General features: G+C 33.1%; 1 protein-coding gene across 2 annotated transcripts in view; it reads left to right on the top strand.

Annotated features, from left to right (window-relative positions):
- The window catches only part of LOC127704695 (uncharacterized), a 32,245-nt gene extending 11,698 nt beyond the window's left edge, over positions 1 to 20,547 (top strand). For both annotated transcript variants that reach the window (XM_052208832.1, XM_052208831.1), the window contains exon 4: positions 19,555 to 20,547. In XM_052208832.1, the coding sequence (XP_052064792.1) occupies positions 19,555 to 19,985 (431 nt within the window). In that variant the 3' untranslated portion in view covers positions 19,986 to 20,547. The remainder of the gene's footprint in view (positions 1 to 19,554) is intronic.
- The last annotated feature ends 574 nt before the right edge of the window (positions 20,548 to 21,121 follow it).

Below are 21,121 nucleotides of genomic sequence, written 5' to 3'. Positions count from 1 at the left end.
CAATTTATAGTGCCAGCATGTCCTCTTTTTATTCAAAATATCTAATCGTAAACAAATATCAGTAGTTTTTATACCTCAGACTGACTTGTATAACAAAATTATTTGTCTGCATCTACCAAAACTGACCATATTTGCACTTTATCAAGTCAATCTATATAGCTGCACAGTAATTCAGTTATATTTTTAGGTCAGGAGGGACTGTATAATACAAATTACAGCAATATTGGACCACAATGACTACAAAACTTTGTTGGCATGAATTGAGAAAGCCAAAATGTCCTGTTTTTATACAAAATATTGAATCGTAAACAAATATCAGTAGTTTTCATACCTCAGACTGACTCATAAAACAAAATTATTGTCCGCATCAACCAAAACTGACCTAATTTGCTCTCTTTTATGTAAATCTTATAGTTGCATAGTAAATCAGTTATATTTTTATGTAAGGATGGATTGTTTAAAACAAATGATAGCAATATTGGACCACAATGACTAAAAAATTTTGTTCGCATCAATTGAGAGTGCCAAAATGTCCTCTTTTTATTCAAAATATCTAATCGTAAACAAATATCAGTAGTTTTTATACCTCAGACTGACTCTTATAACAAAATTATTTGTCTGCATCAACTAAAACTGATCTAATTTGCTCTTTTTTATATAAATCTTATAGTTGCATAGTAAATCAGTTATATTTGTATGTAAGGATGGATTGTATAAAACAAATGATAGCAATATTGGATCACGATGACTACAAAATTTTGTTCGCATCAATTGAGAAAGCCAAAATGTCCTCTTTTTATTCAAAATATTGAATCATAATCAAATATCAGTCGTTTTCATACCTCAGACTGACTCGTATAACAAAATTATTTTTCCGCATCAACCAAAACTGACCTAATTTGCTCTTTTTTATGTAAATCTTATAGTCGCATACTAAATCAGTAATATTTTTATATCAGTATGGATTGTATGATACAAATGACAGCAATATTGGAAAACAATAACTAAAAAATTTGGTTCGCATCAATTTATAGTGCTAGCATGCCCTCTTTTTATTCAAAATATCTAATCGTAAACAAATATCAGTAGTTTTTATACCTCAGACTGACTCTTATAACAAAATTATTGGGGTATTTAGTTAAATATATTATTAATCAAAATAAAATCACTATCAGACGTATGCATTCTAGGGGGCTCTGATAAGGGAAACTCTACAACATACAAAGGTGGTGTTGGATTACAGTTGGGGCATGTTTGCCTCTCGGACGTCAGTCCATATTTGGTCAAGAGACTGACTGAAACCAATGGGAAGGTGGCTCTCATGTTGACCAGTCACATGATTAATTAAGAAATTGTTTGAAACAAAGTGCGCTCACTTCACTTTCACTTTGGCGTGGCTGTAAGCAGCAAAGTTTTCAGCAGAAACTATTTTTGATTTGAATTTAACATACAGGAATCGTAAGCATTCATAACTGATATGTAAGTCTAGAACATTTTCCTACTATGGCCGCTGTTTTGGAACAATTTAATCTTTTATTGGGAATTCCAGAGTGGTTCCGTCTGTCCAAGGAAGAAATCTCATCATTGGATTACTACCTGACCGAAACAGAAAACGATCTTTCACGGGCTTTGTGGTCCTTAAAACTAGACTGTGCCGCTTGTTGCATGGGATGCATATTTTGCAACACAAATGCTATTATGCCGATATGTGTGACATGTAAACAGCCTCGCGCCGATTAGAGATTTTCAACTAGAATTTGATTCAAGTTATTAGTGTATGAATGTTAATTGAACCGCTAGTTCTGCAGTTGCATTATTATTAACGATTTTGTGCGTAAATCATCACAATGGAAGATATAGACCGAGTAAGAACGTGGGCGGCAGCCAAGAAACTCGACGAAAGCACGACGGATGAACTTTTGGAGAATGGCTTCACAACCATTGAGTCGTTATCGCTTTTAACAATGGAAGACGTCAGAACTTTAAAACTGCCGTTAGGCCAACAAAAAATGTTAATGCGCGCAGTGGAAAAAACATTCGTCAAAGATACTGCCGAAACAGAGAATTCCAACATGGCGACAGACGCGGAGTCGACTGATAACCAGGCCGGAAGTGCGCATTCCGGAATCCAGTCATCCGGAAGTAATACGAATCCCGGGAACCAGTTTACCGGAAGTAATTCTCAAAACCACCAACAACAACAACATGATACCGAGGATCCTTACGTCCGAGCATTTCTAGAGCAATTAAAAACAAACCAGCTAAGTGCGACGGGGATGACAGGACCAACCCAAAACAACTCACACCAAGGTACGGTTCCGGGTATAAATGACATTTTTTCCTGGCAGGACCCACAGTTGTGTTTGAAGTCAATGCCTATAGTGGACTCTAAACATTTAGACATTATTGACTTTATTTCTATAAATGTTTCATCTTCTGAAAATTCAGAAAGCTTAATTTCACATGCTAGTGGGGGGCAGTTAATTTTTAAATCAGGTCCTGTAAAGCCAAAATTAGAGACTATTTCTCTTTGTCAATGGTCAATGGCCAATATTTCCATAATGTATAAGTTGCTGGAAACTGGGACTCTTTCGGCTCAAAATTATTTGGACTACATGTCATACACCAAGCGCATTTATCAGTTAATCACATGTTATGACATGATCTCTGTCTTCTTTTATGACAGAGAGTACAGGTGTTTACAACACCAACACAAATTTCGCTGGTGTACTGATGTTCCCCACCTTCAGACTGTATTCTTACGCCCCAGATTCCAGCAACCCAACAAGGTTAATTTGCCTATTAATAATAAGTCTTGGGGGAAAGGTGCATCTAAACCAACTGGTTATGCATCTCACCCCAATGCTGGAAAGGAGATATGTAGAAGATTTAATGGAATAAGGGGTTGTCAGTCAGTCTCTTGCAAGTTTGAACATGTTTGTTCTGTACCTGGTTGTAGCAGAGATCACTCGGCACAATCACATTCTTCCACAGGTCAGTCAAAAAACTCAGCATAAAGCCTTTACGTGACCTTAATCTGGATGTTTGGCAGCTTGAACTCAAAAACGACTTTGACAAATCCTTTTTACTAAACGGCATAGAAAATGGTTTTGACATTATTTCTAATTTTGATATTTTGTCACCAGTGAAATTAAAAAATCACCCATCAGCAAATCCAAAAAGCCCCCTTTACGAAAAAGCCCATGCTCAGATTTTAACAGAAATAGAAAATGGGAATTACATATTTGCTAAATCACCTCCAAAAATTATCAGCCCTATGGGCATAATACCGAAGCCTGATGGTGGGGTGCGCATTATCCATGACTGTAGTCGGCCGGTGGGCTCTTCTGTTAATGATCACGTAAGTGACTTCCCAAAACAAAAATTTCAAACCATTGAGGATGCTGCAAAATTGGTGTCTCCTAATTATTTTTTGGCGAAAGTGGACCTGAAGTCAGCTTATAGATCTGTTCGAATTAGTAAGAAAAGTCAACAGGTTACAGGTTTTAATTGGATTTTCCCTAATGGTGAACAACACACTTTTGTTGATTGCAAATTACCTTTTGGCGCAAAGTTAGCTCCCAATATTTTTCATAGGTTGTCACAAGCTGTCAGACGAATGATGTCACGTAAAGGTTTTACAATCATTGCATATTTGGATGATTTTTTGATATGCGAGCCTACAAAAACTAGGTGTTTAGATGCTCTAAACACACTTTTAAATCTTTTGTGTGCGCTTGGATTTTTGATCAGCTGGTCAAAAGTTGTAGGTCCCTGTCAAAAAATTACCTTTTTGGGGATTGAAATAGATTCCAAGCTCATGGAATTGCGCATTCCTAATGACAAACTAAGCAAACTAAAGCAAGACTTAGCAGAGTTTTTGCAGCGCCAGCGCGCATCAAAAAAGCAACTCCAATCCTTAGCAGGCAAATTAAATTGGGCATCCGCAGTGGTTCATGGCGGAAGAGTATTTCTTCGCAGAATCATTACTGCATTTTCGCGTCTTAAGCAAGACTGGCACAAAATACGCATCCAAGGCGCACTCTTAGCGGATATTTCTTGGTGGCATGATTTTATGGGGTCTTTTAATGGGAAATCTCTTATATTAGATAAAATACCTGTCACATCAGTGATAACAGATGCTTGTAGAGAAGGAGGGGGCGGCCTCCATGATTTAGACTGGTTCTATGTCAATTGGAACAAAGATTTTCCTGCTTGTTCAAATTTTCATATAAATGAACTTGAGGCTTTTTCTGTTTTCTTAGCTGCAAAAAAATGGGCTAGTAATTGGGCTAACAAGAGGGTCGTAGTTCTCTGTGATAATATGACCACAGTAGCCTGCATAAATAAATGTACGTCTCGTAACCCGATTTTAATGGGTTTTTTGAGAGAACTTTTTTGGCTGTCTGCGTTGTTCAATTTTCATATTAAAGCTGTTCATGTCCCAGGTGCTAGCAATGTGATAGCGGATCATATTTCTAGACTACATGAGCCCAGATCCTTCGAAATTTTTATGCGTTATTATTTACCACAGCCCCTGTTTATTTCTCACTTGCACAAACATATGTCTAATGCTGCGCTTTCTTTTCTTTTGTGTAGGCACACAGGGCTCCAGGAATTTAAAGGAACTGGATGATCTGGTCCTCCATTTTCGGGGAAATACATTTGCGGAATCAACTAAAAAGACATACATGACTTATTTAAGATCTTATGTCCAATTTTGTACAGGGTATAAAATACCATTATTTCCTTTGTCACCTAAGAATGTTGCCCGGTATATTGCCTTTTTATCTCGCAAGCTGCAATTTAACTCTATTGCAAATTATTTGATCATTGTTAAATTAATTCATGTCGAAGCAGGATTACCAGATCCTTTGGCTGGTCATTTTGTACATTCTGTTTTACAAGGAGCTAAGAGGGTACTTGGCACTGTTAGTAATAGGAAATTACCCATTACACCATCTATTTTACGACGCATTTTTACCACAATTAACCTTTCATGTTCTGGGGACTTGGCCTTCTGGGCTGCTTGTTTGGTTGCCTTTTTCTCATTTCTGAGGAAATCCAACTTATTACCCCCTTCACCCGCACTATTTGATCCAAAAGTTCATTTGAGCAGACAGGATATTATTTTCCAACCGCAAGGGGTTATTTTAAGAATCCATAAGACCAAGACCATTCAGTATGCACAAAGGGTATTAGAGATCCCCCTTCCCAGGATAAAAGATTCCCCTTTTTGTCCTGCAAGTGCATTATTATTGTTGCATAATCTGGTCCCTAAGACCACAACCCCTTCCCCTGCGTTTATCTATTTACAAAAAAATTTAGTAACGCCACTGACATATCCAGCCTTTTTAAGTCGCTTAAGGCGGGCTTTGCAGCACTTAGGTTTTGATTGCAACCAATATTCTGGTCATAGTTTTCGCAGGGGTGGGGCTTCCTTTGCTTTGGAATGTGGCCTCCCTAGTGAGGTCATACAAGCTCAAGGCGACTGGCGTAGCGATGCATACAAGGCATATATAGACCCATCTCTATCATACCGTCATCAAGTAATGCAAGCTTTTACTGCGGCTTTCACAACCTCCTCTTAACACACCTAACACACTACTTCTATACAGGTTTGGGACAAAATTTTGGAGTACCACAGTTTTGCTGATCTATGTATTTTTGTCTTTCGCCTATATTTTGCCAATTATATGTTTGCATCTAATTGGAATTTATAATTAAACTGTGGATTACTTGGCCCAAACCTGTTTTTTGGTATTTATTCAAGCCTTGATTGCATATCCAAGGTTTCCTCACCAGACTCTGGACTAGTAATTCAATTCAGTTCAGGATTTGGTTGGGACTCCTTTTTGTTAAACAGTCACAAACGCACACAAACAGCAGAGACAATTAAGGCATATAAGTACAGGGGAAAACCTACAATGGGAAAAAGGGGGGAGGGGAAGCAAAAGAGTTAGTTTGGATTAATTGTCTGCATCAACCAAAACTGACCATATTTGCACTTTATCAAGTCCATCTATATAGCTGTACAGTAATTCAGTTATATTTTTAGGTCAGGAGGGACTGTATAATACATATCACAGAAATATTGGACCACAATGACTAAAAAATTTGTTTCGCATCAATTTATAGTGCCAGCATGTCCTCTTTTTATTGAAAATATCTAATCGTAAACAAATATCAGTAGTTTTTATACCTCAGACTGACTTGTACAACAAAATTATTTGTCTGCATCTACCAAAACTGACCATATTTGCACTTTATCAAGTCAATCTATATAGCTGCACAGTAATTCAGTTATATTTTTAGGTCATGAGGGACTGTATAAAACAAATTACAGCAATACTGGACCACAATGACTACAAAACTTTGTTGGCATGAATTGAGAAAGCCAAAATGTCCTGTTTTTATACAAAATATTGAATCGTGAACAAATATCAGTAGTTTTCATACCTCAGACTGACTCATAAAACAAAATTACTTGTCCGCATCAACCAAAACTGACCTAATTTGCTTTCTTTTATGTAAATCTTATAGTTGCATAGTAAATCAGTTATATTTTTATGTAAGGATGGATTGTTTAAAACAAATGATAGCAATATTGGACCACAATGACTAAAAAATTTTGTTCGCATCAATTGAAAGTGCCAAAATGTCTTCTTTTTATTCAAAATATCTAATCGTAAACAAATATCAGTAGTTTTTATACCTCAGACTGACTCTTATAACAAAATTATTTGTCTGCATCAACCAAAACTGACCTAATTTGCTCTTTTTTATATAAATCTAATAGTTGCATAGTAAATCAGTTATATTTGTATGTAAGGATGGATTGTATAAAACAAATGATAGCAATATTGGATCACGATGACTACAAAATTTTGTTCGCATCAATTGAGAAAGCCAAAATGTCCTCTTTTTATTCAAAATATTGAATCATAATCAAATATCAGTCGTTTTCATACCTCAGACTGACTCGTATAACAAAATTATTTTTCTGCATCAACCAAAACTGACCTAATTTGCCCTTTTTTTTTATGTAAATCTTATAGTCGCATACTAAATCAGTAATATTTTTATATCAGTATGGATTGTATGATACAAATGACAGCAATATTGGAAAACAATAACTAAAAAATTTGGTTCGCATCAATTTATAGTGCTAGCATGTCCTCTTTTTATTCAAAATATCTAATCGTAAACAAATATCAGTAGTTTTTATACCTCAGACTGACTCTTATAACAAAATTATTTGTCTGCATCAACCAAAACTGACCATATTTGCACTTTATCAAGTCCATCTATATAGCTGTACAGTAATTCAGTTATATTTTTAGGTCAGGAGGGACTGTATAATACATATCACAGAAATATTGGACCACAATGACTAAAAAATTTGTTTCGCATCAATTTATAGTGCCAGCATGTCCTCTTTTTATTCAAAATATCTAATCGTAAACAAATATCAGTAGTTTTTATACCTCAGACTGACTTGTATAACAAAATTATTTGTCTGCATCTACCAAAACTGACCATATTTGCACTTTATCAAGTCAATCTATATAGCTGCACAGTAATTCAGTTATATTTTTAGGTCAGGAGGGACTGTATAATACAAATTACAGCAATATTGGACCACAATGACTACAAAACTTTGTTGGCATGAATTGAGAAAGCCAAAATGTCCTGTTTTTATACAAAATATTGAATCGTAAACAAATATCAGTAGTTTTCATACCTCAGACTGACTCATAAAACAAAATTACTTGTCCGCATCAACCAAAACTGACCTAATTTGCTCTCTTTTATGTAAATCTTATAGTTGCATAGTAAATCAGTTATATTTTTATGTAAGGATGGATTGTTTAAAACAAATGATAGCAATATTGGACCACAATGACTAAAAAATTTTGTTCGCATCAATTGAGAGTGCCAAAATGTCCTCTTTTTATTCAAAATATCTAATCGTAAACAAATATCAGTAGTTTTTATACCTCAGACTGACTCTTATAACAAAATTATTTGTCTGCATCAACCAAAACTGACCTAATTTGCTCTTTTTTATATAAATCTTATAGTTGCATAGTAAATCAGTTATATTTGTATGTAAGGATGGATTGTATAAAACAAATGATAGCAATATTGGATCACGATGACTACAAAATTTTGTTCGCATCAATTGAGAAAGCCAAAATGTCCTCTTTTTATTCAAAATATTGAATCATAATCAAATATCAGTCGTTTTCATACCTCAGACTGACTCGTATAACAAAATTATTTTTCCGCATCAACCAAAACTGACCTAATTTGCTCTTTTTTATGTAAATCTTATAGTCGCATACTAAATCAGTAATATTTTTATATCAGTATGGATTGTATGATACAAATGACAGCAATATTGGAAAACAATAACTAAAAAATTTGGTTCGCATCAATTTATAGTGCTAGCATGCCCTCTTTTTATTCAAAATATCTAATCGTAAACAAATATCAGTAGTTTTTATACCTCAGACTGACTCTTATAACAAAATTATTTGTCTGCATCAACCAAAACTGACCATATTTGCACTTTATCAAGTCCATCTATATAGCTGTACAGTAATTCAGTTATATTTTTAGGTCAGGAGGGACTGTATAATACATATCACAGAAATATTGGACCACAATGACTAAAAAATTTGTTTCGCATCAATTTATAGTGCCAGCATGTCCTCTTTTTATTCAAAATATCTAATCGTAAACAAATATCAGTAGTTTTTATACCTCAGACTGACTTGTATAACAAAATTATTTGTCTGCATCTACCAAAACTGACCATATTTGCACTTTATCAAGTCAATCTATATAGCTGCACAGTAATTCAGTTATATTTTTAGGTCAGGAGGGACTGTATAATACAAATTACAGCAATATTGGACCACAATGACTACAAAACTTTGTTGGCATGAATTGAGAAAGCCAAAATGTCCTGTTTTTATACAAAATATTGAATCGTAAACAAATATCAGTAGTTTTCATACCTCAGACTGACTCATAAAACAAAATTACTTGTCCGCATCAACCAAAACTGACCTAATTTGCTCTCTTTTATGTAAATCTTATAGTTGCATAGTAAATCAGTTATATTTTTATGTAAGGATGGATTGTTTAAAACAAATGATAGCAATATTGGACCACAATGACTAAAAAATTTTGTTCGCATCAATTGAGAGTGCCAAAATGTCCTCTTTTTATTCAAAATATCTAATCGTAAACAAATATCAGTAGTTTTTATACCTCAGACTGACTCTTATAACAAAATTATTTGTCTGCATCAACCAAAACTGACCTAATTTGCTCTTTTTTATATAAATCTTATAGTTGCATAGTAAATCAGTTATATTTGTATGTAAGGATGGATTGTATAAAACAAATGATAGCAATATTGGATCACGATGACTACAAAATTTTGTTCGCATCAATTGAGAAAGCCAAAATGTCCTCTTTTTATTCAAAATATTGAATCATAATCAAATATCAGTCGTTTTCATACCTCAGACTGACTCGTATAACAAAATTATTTTTCCGCATCAACCAAAACTGACCTAATTTGCTCTTTTTTATGTAAATCTTATAGTCGCATACTAAATCAGTAATATTTTTATATCAGTATGGATTGTATGATACAAATGACAGCAATATTGGAAAACAATAACTAAAAAATTTGGTTCGCATCAATTTATAGTGCTAGCATGCCCTCTTTTTATTCAAAATATCTAATCGTAAACAAATATCAGTAGTTTTTATACCTCAGACTGACTCTTATAACAAAATTATTTGTCTGCATCAACCAAAACTGACCATATTTGCACTTTATCAAGTCCATCTATATAGCTGTACAGTAATTCAGTTATATTTTTAGGTCAGGAGGGACTGTATAATACATATCACAGAAATATTGGACCACAATGACTAAAAAATTTGTTTCGCATCAATTTATAGTGCCAGCATGTCCTCTTTTTATTCAAAATATCTAATCGTAAACAAATATCAGTAGTTTTTATACCTCAGACTGACTTGTATAACAAAATTATTTGTCTGCATCTACCAAAACTGACCATATTTGCACTTTATCAAGTCAATCTATATAGCTGCACAGTAATTCAAATATATTTTTAGGTCAGGAGGGACTGTATAATACAAATCACAGAAATATTGGACCACAATGACTAAAAAATTTGGTTCGCATCAATTTATAGTGCCAGAATGTCCTCTTTTTATTCAAAATATTGAATTGCCAACAAATATCAGTAGTTTTCATACCTCAGACTGACTCGTATAACAAAATTATTTTTCTGCATCAACCAAAACTGACCTAATTTGCTCTTTTTTATATAAATCTTATAGTTGCATAGTAAATCAGTTATATTTGTATGTAAGGATGGATTGTATAAAACAAATGATAGCAATATTGGATCATGATGACTACAAAATTTTGTTCGCATCAATTGAGAAAGCCAAAATGTCCTCTTTTTATTCAAAATATTGAATCGTAAACTAATATCAGTTGTTTTCATACCTCAGACTGACTCGTATAACAAATTTTTTTTTCCGCATCACCCAAAACTGACCTAATTTGCTCTTTTTTATGTAAATCTTATAGTCGCATACTAAATCAGTAATATATTTATATCAGTATGGATTGTATGATACAAATGACAGCAATATTGGAAAACATTAACTAAAAAATTTTGTTCGCATCAATTTATAGTGCCAGCATGTCCTCTTTTTATTCAAAATATCTAATCATGAACAAATATCAGTAGTTTTTATACCTCAGACTAGTACTGACTCGTATAACAAAATTATTTGTCTGCATCAACCAAAACTGACCTAATTTGCTCTTTTTTATGTAAATCTTATAATCGCATAGTAAATCAGTTATATTTTTATGTAAGGATGGATTGTATAAAACAAATGATAGCAATATTGGACCACAATGACTACAAAATTTTGTTCGCATCAATTGAGAGTGCCAAAATGTCCTGTTTTTATTCAAAATATTGAATCGTAAACAAATATCAGTAGTTTTCATACCTCAGACTGACTTGTATAACAAAATTACTTGTCCGCATCAACCAAAACTGACCTAATTTGCTCTTTTTTATGTAAATCTTATAGTTGCATAGTAAATCAGTTATATTTTTATGTAAGGATGGATTGTATAAAACAAATCATAGCAATATTGGACCACAATGACTACAAAACTTTGTTTGCATGAATTGAGAAAGCCAAAATGTCCTGTTTTTATACAAAATATTGAATCGTAAACAAATATCAGTAGTTTTTATACCTCAGACTGACTCGTAAAACAAAATTACTTGTCCTCATCAACCAAAACTGACCCAATTTGCTCTTTTTTATGTAAATCTTATAATCGCATAGTAAATCAGTTATATTTTTATGTAAGGATGGATTGTATAAAACAAATGATAGCAATATTGGACCACAATGACTACAAAATTTTGTTCGCATCAATTGAGAGTGCCAAAATGTCCTGTTTTTATTCAAACTTTTGAATTGTAAGGAAATATCAGTAGTTTTCATACTTCAGACTGACTCGTATAAGAAAATAATTGGTACGCATCATTCAAAACTGATTATATTTGCACTATATCATGCTAATCTATAAAGCTGCATAGTAAACTAGTTATATTTTTAGGTCAGGAGGATCTGTATAAAACGAATGACAGTAATATTAGAAAACAATGACTACACAATTTTGTTCGCATCAAGTTATAGTGCCAGCATGTACTCTTTTTATTCAAAATATTGAATAATAAACAAATTTAGTGTTTTTATACCTTAGACTGACTCATATAAAAAAATTATTTGTCCGCATCAACCAAAATTGACCATATTTGCATTTTTTATGGAAATCTTTATAGTTGCATAATGAACTGTCACTTAAGTCAGTAGTTCGGGATGGTTTGTATTTAAAACAAAACTATAATATTTAACGGCATCATCCAACACTGACATGACTGATTAAAGTAGTTTATAATGAAAAGTACGAGTTAACATGTATCTAAAGTATAAGAAGTTCTCTTCTTGGAAAAGTGTACTGTTAATATATTATGTCAGTTGATAGATTTCGTTTGTAGCCTAACGTCCAGGGGCAAATATTTTTTTTCATGTTCAGAACGAGTATATTTTTCGGACGTCCCAGATATCATTTATAATCGTTATGGATAAGTCTGTCTCGATCGAACATTTGGCAAAACAGAATCTTAAATCATGTAAATCCAAGGCAAACAAGGTGAATCACGATTAAAAATCCATGTATTAAATGCATAGAGTTATATTTAGGAAGAGACTGTTAAAAATGGGGAACGAAGCAACGTATACCATGATGTTTATATCCCATCATATACAAATATTTATCCGATGTGTAACCTTTCTATTTGCCTCGATATTTGTACATGTAACTTTTGAAAAGAAAATATAGAAAATCTGCTACTCGGGAAAATTATTGGAACTGATTTGTTGTAATTAATAAAAGTTAATATTTCGAATTAAAAGTGTTTTTGAATTGTTCTGGTTTGAAACACTTGTACATAAAATATTAAGATACAAGTCGTTTTAATTAAAAATTAATGTACAAATGAACACGAAGTTAAACTTTATTTCTTAATTTACACAATCAGTTAACGCGAAAAGTAAACGCGCGTTTACTTTCAAGTGCACGTAGAAATACACTTGTGAAATCTGTAGTAAACGCCCGTTTACTTTTAAGTGCACGTAAAAATAAACTTGTGAAATCTGAAGTAAACGCCCGTTTACTACTGACTAAACGGACACATAGTAAACACCCGTTTACTCGGGTAGACATTAGAAATTTCCATTTTGACCGCGTTAACGTAATTATAGTAAACGCGCGTGTACTAGTAAACGCGAAAATTGAAGTTCACTAACGAAATATGTGCACGCGGCGTTAACCTGCGTTTACTTTATGTAATGCTTGGTCTGCACCCAACTGTAGACAAGATTATTATGCAGTTATCCAAATGCAGGAGTCACCAAGGGCAGGTGCTTAAAGGACATAGCAACATGTTGTGTAAAATTTTTGTGCAAAAATTATTTGGATTTGGATGCAGCCTCTAGCACAACTTGTCCCAATGCTCTGAGAAAGAAAAAAAATATACAAAATTACACAGAAAACACAAAAAATGGTATAAATTATGAGTATTTTTTATTCTGTTTTATGAAAGCACACATTTCGTACAAGATATCCTTGTTATCATTACTCATTAACCAAATAAACTGACCTTTAATAGTCAACAAAGTATTAATTTGCTTCTCTCATTATTTAGAGAGGTACAATTAAGAAGAAAATGTAACTCATCTTCAACTTCAGAGCTGGAGCATCTGGGACAAGTTCTATCGTGTCGAGGAATACACTGATACCTTCCCTTTTCAATCTCCAGGGAGTGTGCTGAAACACTCAGCCTTGTCAGATTTTTTTCTAATATCAACACTGTGGATTACAGATAAAAAAAAATTCACAGACAAAATTATTTTTATAAAGTACATAAGAGCATAGTTTACTACCAGCATGTATTTGTAATGTCTGTTCCCATTCTTGTAAAAACAGTTCTTAATAAACTTACTATTTACATTTAGTAATTTTTTATTGTTCACTGGGTTAGCAGACTTAATTATTTTTAACATCACATTTAAACAAACATACCATGAAGATTTTTTTTTGGCATCAGTCAAAAATTTGTATTCATGAAAGGCACTATCTAGCAGTAGAGATATGAACTGATTTCTCATTAACCTGTTATAGTATTTAACCATAGCTTTTACAATATTGTAATATAAAGGAAGTCTGCCCAATTCAGATAAAACAGCTATATTTGCAAGAATATATTTACAGAATTTTAAATGCAGTTTTTCTGCAGGACATTTATCATAAATTTGATGAAAGGTTAACAAGCCATTCCTTAATTTTAGATGTGAACGGGTTAAACATTCCCCACACGTCACAACCATATAATAGAATTGGTTTAACTGTATGATCAAACACATGCACACTAGTTTTAACAGAAGGATTCAGAGACAATAAATATTTTGATAATTTGAAGTATGCTTTTAAGGTTTTTTTTATAGAGTTCTTCTTCTGTTCTTGCACAAAGGAAAATGATCCTGATGCACAGAAGTGAATACCAAGATATTTGTATCTATTTACACATTCAAGCAACACATTTTTAATCTTAAATATATGATGGATATGTCTACCTGCCTTGTTGAAAATCAATACTTTTTTTTTTTTGTATTTACAGTTAGACACCAAGCATTACAATATTGATCAAGTAAATCAAGTTTCTTTTGTAGTCCTTCCGGAGAATTTGATAGTAAAATAATGTCGTCTGCATACATTAAACAATGAACTGAACGGTTGTTCAATGTTATAGTATGATCTATAGTCTGCAGGTATTTTGGCAAATCATTAATAAAAATATTAAAAAGATTAGGACTCAAGTTATCGCCCTGTTTAACACCAATCTTGACACCATAACTTTCTGTTATGTTATTATTTATCTTTGTTATGCATGATCTGCTCAATGCATACATATTCTTTATAATATTATAGAAAAGAGATCCAACACCTATTTTCAAGAGTTTCAATTTGATACCAGTGTGAATAACAGTATCATATGCTTTTTGAAAATCAACAAAGCAGGCATACAGTCCTCCATTACCTGAACTACAATACTTATCAATAATGGTTTTTAAAACAAACATATGGTCAGAAGTTCTTGCTTTCTTTTTAAAACCAATTTGACACTCATCTATGATATTAAATTTAATTAAAAGTTTATCAAGACGTGAATTTAAAACACAATTAAATAATTTGCCTATCGAGCTTGTAATTGTCAATCCACGATAGTTATTCGGATCATGAATATCGTGTGCTTTATGTAATGGTGTTATGTAACCCTCTGCCCAGCTTGTAGGGTATGTTCCTGAGCTTAAACAGGCATTAAATAGCTTCTTAAAACAGAGAGCTGACTGACTACATTTTATCATGTTATTTGTGATTTTATCCAAACCTAGAGATTTGTTCTTTTTAATCTTTGATATGGCATCTGCAATCTCACTCTCAGGTATTGGAAAATCAAGCTCGTTGAAACATTTTACATTTTCCAAGCTTTTTAATTTTTCTTCAAGTTTATTTATTCTTGAAAGAAAATGTTCTTTTCCCTCATTCAATCCTTGAAAATGTTTTAACCATCTGGAAGGTTTAATGCAGTTTTCATCTGTATCTGTGTGTTTTCCTTGTAAATCACTTAGCATTTTCCAGTATGATCTAGGATTGTTTTCATGAAGTGTTTAAAGTTCTTGTAATAAATTATTTTTGTAAGTTTTTTGCTTTATTTTTCTACTTTTGTTGTATTCACGATAGAGTTTGTAAAAATAGTTTTTTACATATGGATCTTTGGGATATTTTGTTAAAACCTTTCCATAATTCATAAATTTTTGTCTCATAGATCGCAGATCCTTATCAAACCATTTTTTGTTCTTAGTTGTAGGTTTTTTTTGGTTTTTTAGCTTTTTTAAGTGAGATATCTTCTGCATGAGTGAAAAATTAGCCAGTTTATTGGCTGCAGCATTAATATTTGTGATTGTATTTATTATAGGTTTATCTAAAAAATGAGTTATGTCTGTTTGTAATGATAATAATGCTTCTTGAAATAATAGCTCAGAATCCTCTGACCATATATACCTTACTGGCATTGGAGAAACATTACAGTGCTCCTGTGGGATAGGAGTTTCTATACAATAATTAGCAGACAATTCCCATTGTAACATACAATGGCAGTCTGACAGAGTAGGTTTGAAATCTAATATTCTAAAATATAAAATACTTTTCAGGACACCCTCTGACACGACAGTATAGTCAACAACACTTTCACCGTTTGGTGTAAAACATGTATAATTGCCTTGTAAATCACCAAATGTCCTTCCACTAAGTACTCTCAATTGATGTGATATACAAAAATCTAATAATTCCTTTCCTCTTGTATCTAATTTTACATCCTTATTGTTACGTTCTGTAATGTTTTTGTCGATAGGATATGATTTAAACAAGGGTAGGAATTTATTATCATCCTGCATGATATAATCAGGGCTTGTTCCACAGAGAAGAAATTGGCATCTCCAAATGTATCTGTAATATCTTTTTGAATGCAATCCAAAACATTTACATCAAGACCCTTAGTTTAAGAGGATAAACTGGGTGGAAAAAATACCACACATATAAACAGGTCTTTTTGAAAATAAAAAGGTTTTTATCTAACTTCACCCACTGATAATCAGCATTAGTGTTTTTCAATATTTTAACATGATCTTTTACATGTGGTTTTCGTTATATTGCAATGCCACAAAAAATCTATTATTATACTTGGTCACTTTTCTACAGATAGGATGATAGTGGAATGGCCCAATAATTTTTAATGTCGAGTTATATCCTAAATGGGTCTCAGCCAAAAATGCAATATCATATTTGTCTATTGACTTAATGAACAAGGGGTCACAAGTTTTGTCATAGCCCTTTGCAATGAGTCCACCAACATTCCAAAAACACATTTTTAAATTTGAAAATGACATGATATAGGTTATTATATTTTAACCTTTGCAAAAAAAGTATACTAACAAAAGGAAACAATATAATTATACTGGTCAATTGTTTTAGAATAGACAAAATTGAAATTGAAACTGATAAGGTTCTATATATATATATATCTATGACCTTTGATATTTTGTAATATTGTAACGAAAACCGAGCGGTCGGGCCTTAGTGTAAACTATAAATATTTATCCCTTAGTGCGTTGCTATAAGAATGTGTTATGTTAGAATGTACGAGTATATAAGAAATAAAAGTTATAACTGGTGACCATTCTTTAATTGGTAGCGTGGTACTCTGGTATCGTGGTACTATGTGGTACTCTGGTATTCTGAATACATACTGGTTAGTCTGGTTCCTCTGGTAAGGTAATGACTCGGATATAAAAGGGTAGATTGGAGTATAGGTTTTTGTATGGTAACTCTCGATGTTTGTAAGAATAACAGACTCGTTGAATAAAAATCAACTTGTATTAACTTTAAGATGCATTAAATATCAACAATACATATAAATATCAAATAACTTAACAGTATTCTAGTCTAACAGATAAATACTTTATTAACCTTCTATCGTGAATTAAAGAAAATGGATAGCGGAAAAAAAATATACCCAGAAAGTTTACTAATTGTAGTTTGGTAATCGGCAAATGGTAAATAAAATTCAATGCCAAAAACTTGTAAAGGAATTAACAAACCCACATCATACGGACGTCGTTTCCTCTGACATTGTAATAGTATTGGCTGTCTGGTTAACTACTTGGTCTGGTACATGGTATCTGTACGTATATCAAAATAGCATGGAATTAACGTGTGTTACTTGCCCAGGGTAAAATCGTGCTAAAGACTTATCTGTATTCTCCGCCGTATTAATACTTAGGTAAACCAATTTACCGATTTGGTTTACCATTTACCATTTTGGTTTACCATTTACCATTTCGGAAAATACCTAAATTACCAAAACCGGAACTGGTGATTACCAAAATAGATAATGACGTCATTGTACGTCATTTTAAGTACACAATGCACAGGTGTTCCTATGTAAAAACATAGGCAAGAATGATAAAAAGTTTTAGAGTTATCAATGTTTAAACATAGTTATACAAGAAATATATAATAAGAAAAGTCAATTATCGGTAAGATTTAAACAACGTCATCACACAATACACCTTATTGCTATTTGTCCGCCATTACTGGATATCACACAGGTTCCCGTAAAATTTTGACGTCATAAAACAAAATATCTGACGCCACAATGGAAAAGTGATTGTTGTATGCGTCAAAAGTTCAAGCGGCCGGGTCAGCCGGGATTAGCGATAAGGTGTATTTTAGGGGAAACAAGTTCCATTTCAGGGGACCCACATTTCGTTACAATATATAATGTTACATATACACACAAAAAAACTATATTGCCTTGACTAACAAAACCAGTATTGAAATTCTTTTTTATAAAGTAGTAATTAATGTCAGGATGGAGTTGTTGGTCTTCCACGACCTCTGGAACCTCTACCACGTCCTCTGTTGATACGAGAGCGACTGCGATCTTGTCGGGTGGGTAATGGAACACCCAATGTTGAGTGTATGGCTCGTTTTATATTGCTAGCTAACTGAGCAATTCCCTTTGTGCTTAGATGAAATTTATCCTCTGCAAGCATTTCTGGTGTAGGATTTCCACCAAAAGCCATATTGCCGTGATCAACAAACATATTAAACATTCACTTCCGAAAAACTCTGCTTCATTAAACTAGGTTAAACAGGTTGCCTTTCTAATGGAGTGCCCCTTTTATTTAATCTTTCTTACACTTATCTCAACATTCCAATGGGTATCATTCATTTACGTATTGAATGCTACTTTTCGTAATATATTGAGGTGTAAAAGCGTTGACCGAAGAACATTGTGTATGAAGCGAAAAAAGGGATCATTCAGTTCTATAGTATTCTTCGTCGTTAGGTTTTTATATAAGAATAAGAGATGTGGAAACATTGCCAATAGACAACTCTCCACACGAGAACACGTGACGTAGAAGCTATCAGCCATACATGGGTAACCGCACAGCTTTCAACAATGAGCAAAACTCATTCCGCATAGCCGGAAAGCTATAAAGGTCCCTGATACGACAAATGTAAAACAATTAAAAACAAGAAAACTAATGGCCTGGTTTATGAACAAAACAACAAAAGAAAAACCAATAACAAACAACAACCACCGAATCACAGGATTCCTCCGTAACCTGGGACAGTGGTGCAAAACAAAAAAAATAACAAATAAACTAAAAAATATATATGAAAAAGGATAACCTCGTTAGATCGATACAAAAAAAAAACAAATAACAAAAACACAAAGTACAGATCTGAGAGTACTCGCAGTTACTAAAAGGTAGTACAAAGCCAGACTTTATTAACAGTCAGGTGTGTATGCTAATTTTCTGTTATAAACAGCAATGTCTATTTAAACAAAGTTTGTATGAATAGTGTGCGAAAATACGATATGTGTTTCGTCATCAAAAGACTCTTATGTTAAGAGGGTTATAGGAACGTTTCTGTTAAGTTGAATATGTCCTATGTCCATGTTTTGATATGGGTATACCCAAGCATAATTTGCATAAAGAATAGGAGATCCACAGTGTCATTCAATACGAACGATTCTATGAGAGTTTCGCTGAAATTAATCTATGTTGTGGGAGAAGGTGTTTATCTTTATCTTTATCACATATTATCGCTTATTCCGTAAGCGGAATTTAGTTCTACTTAAACGCTATTTTGATAGTTTGACCAAAAATAATCAAAACTTAAACAAGCCTGCAAAATGTTTATACTGAGCTTAACGAATTTATGTCTGTAAATTGTTTTGAAATACAACATAACAGTTGTAAATGTTTCAGATTTTCAGAATGAAGCCATATACTGGGTAGTCGGTATGGTCGGAAGTGGTGTCATCGTTTTTATTACAGTTTTCCTTTCTTATGTCTACTTAAAGAAATTAAATGATATTGTGAATAACGCCAATCAGGAGCATACAATTTCAATAGAATACAGAGAAGAACAAATAAACAACATTGGCAATGACAATATTGAAATTTATGAAACACGTGAGAACGTTCGGGACAACACGCATGCAAGGTCAGCCACACGAATAGAGAGACGTACAATAAATAACGAGATTTATGAAATTGTCCAACAGCATGAATCATCTCAGAACATACAGACGGATCATCTCACACAAGACGAGGACAACAGGACTTATCAAACAGTGTCTGCTGACTGGTCGAATGATGATCATATTTACAAAGATCTTACTGGTGGTCAATGTTAAACAACTGTAACAGTATATAAATGCAATTGTATTCATTTATCTTTTTCTTTCTTTTTATTTATTTATTTATTTATTTATTTATTTATTTATTTATTTATTTATTTATTTATTTATTTATTTATTTATTTATTTATTTATTTATAATAAAATTGAGAATGGAAATGGGGAATGTGTCAAAGAGACAACAACCCGACCATAGAACAGACAACAGCAGAAGGTCACCAACAGGTCTTCAATGCAGTGAGAAATTCCCGCACCCGGAGGCGTCCTTCAGCTGGCCCCTAAACAAATATATATACTAGTTCAGTGATAATGAACGCCATACTAAACTCCAAATTGTACACAAGAAACTAAAATTAAAAATAATACAAGACTAACAAAGGCTAGAGGCTCCTGACTTGGGACAGGCGCAAAAATGCGGCGGGGTTAAACATGTTTATGAGATCTCAACCCTCCCCCTATACCTCTAGCCAATGTAGAAAAGTAAACGCATAACAATACGCACATTAAAATTCATTGATGTATGTATCTTTTGTAAATTAATTTAATATTTATTAATATTTTAATGTTTACAGCTCATCCTTTATTTTTTATTTTGATCTTATGATGTTCTACCCTGTAGGCATAAAAATCCAGATTTGAAAAATTTGTATATAAAAATAAGGAGATGTGGTATAATTGCCAATGAGACAATCACCCACCAGAGTTCAAATGAAGTTGATATACGCAATTATAGGTACCGTACGGCCTTCAACAATGAGAAACACCCATACCGTATAGTCGGCTATAAAAGGCTCCGACATTTAAAATGTGAAACAATTTAAATGAGAAAACTAACTGCCTAATTTATAACAAAACAATTGCGAAAAACAAGTATGACAGACGTTAACCAACGACAATCACTGAACTTAAGGCTCCTGACTTTGGGCAAGCACATAAAGAATGTGGCGGGGTTAAACATGTGTGTGAGCGCTCAACCCCCCTGAACAGGCACAGTGGTGTATCAGAACACCATAAGAACAAACTATAAAAAATCAGTTGCAACTGGCTTAACTCAAAAGATCGGTACGAGGTTCAAAAACAATAAACAAAAAGCAACGATATAAGAGTACTGCAGATTCAAAAATTTAGGTAAG

This window comes from Mytilus californianus, unplaced genomic scaffold (genome assembly GCF_021869535.1).
Source record: "Mytilus californianus isolate M0D057914Y unplaced genomic scaffold, xbMytCali1.0.p SCAF_6, whole genome shotgun sequence".
Lineage (NCBI taxonomy): Eukaryota > Metazoa > Mollusca > Bivalvia > Mytilida > Mytilidae > Mytilus > Mytilus californianus.
The sequence above is the reverse complement of the archived record's forward strand: the minus strand, read 5'-3'. Positions and strand labels throughout refer to the sequence as shown.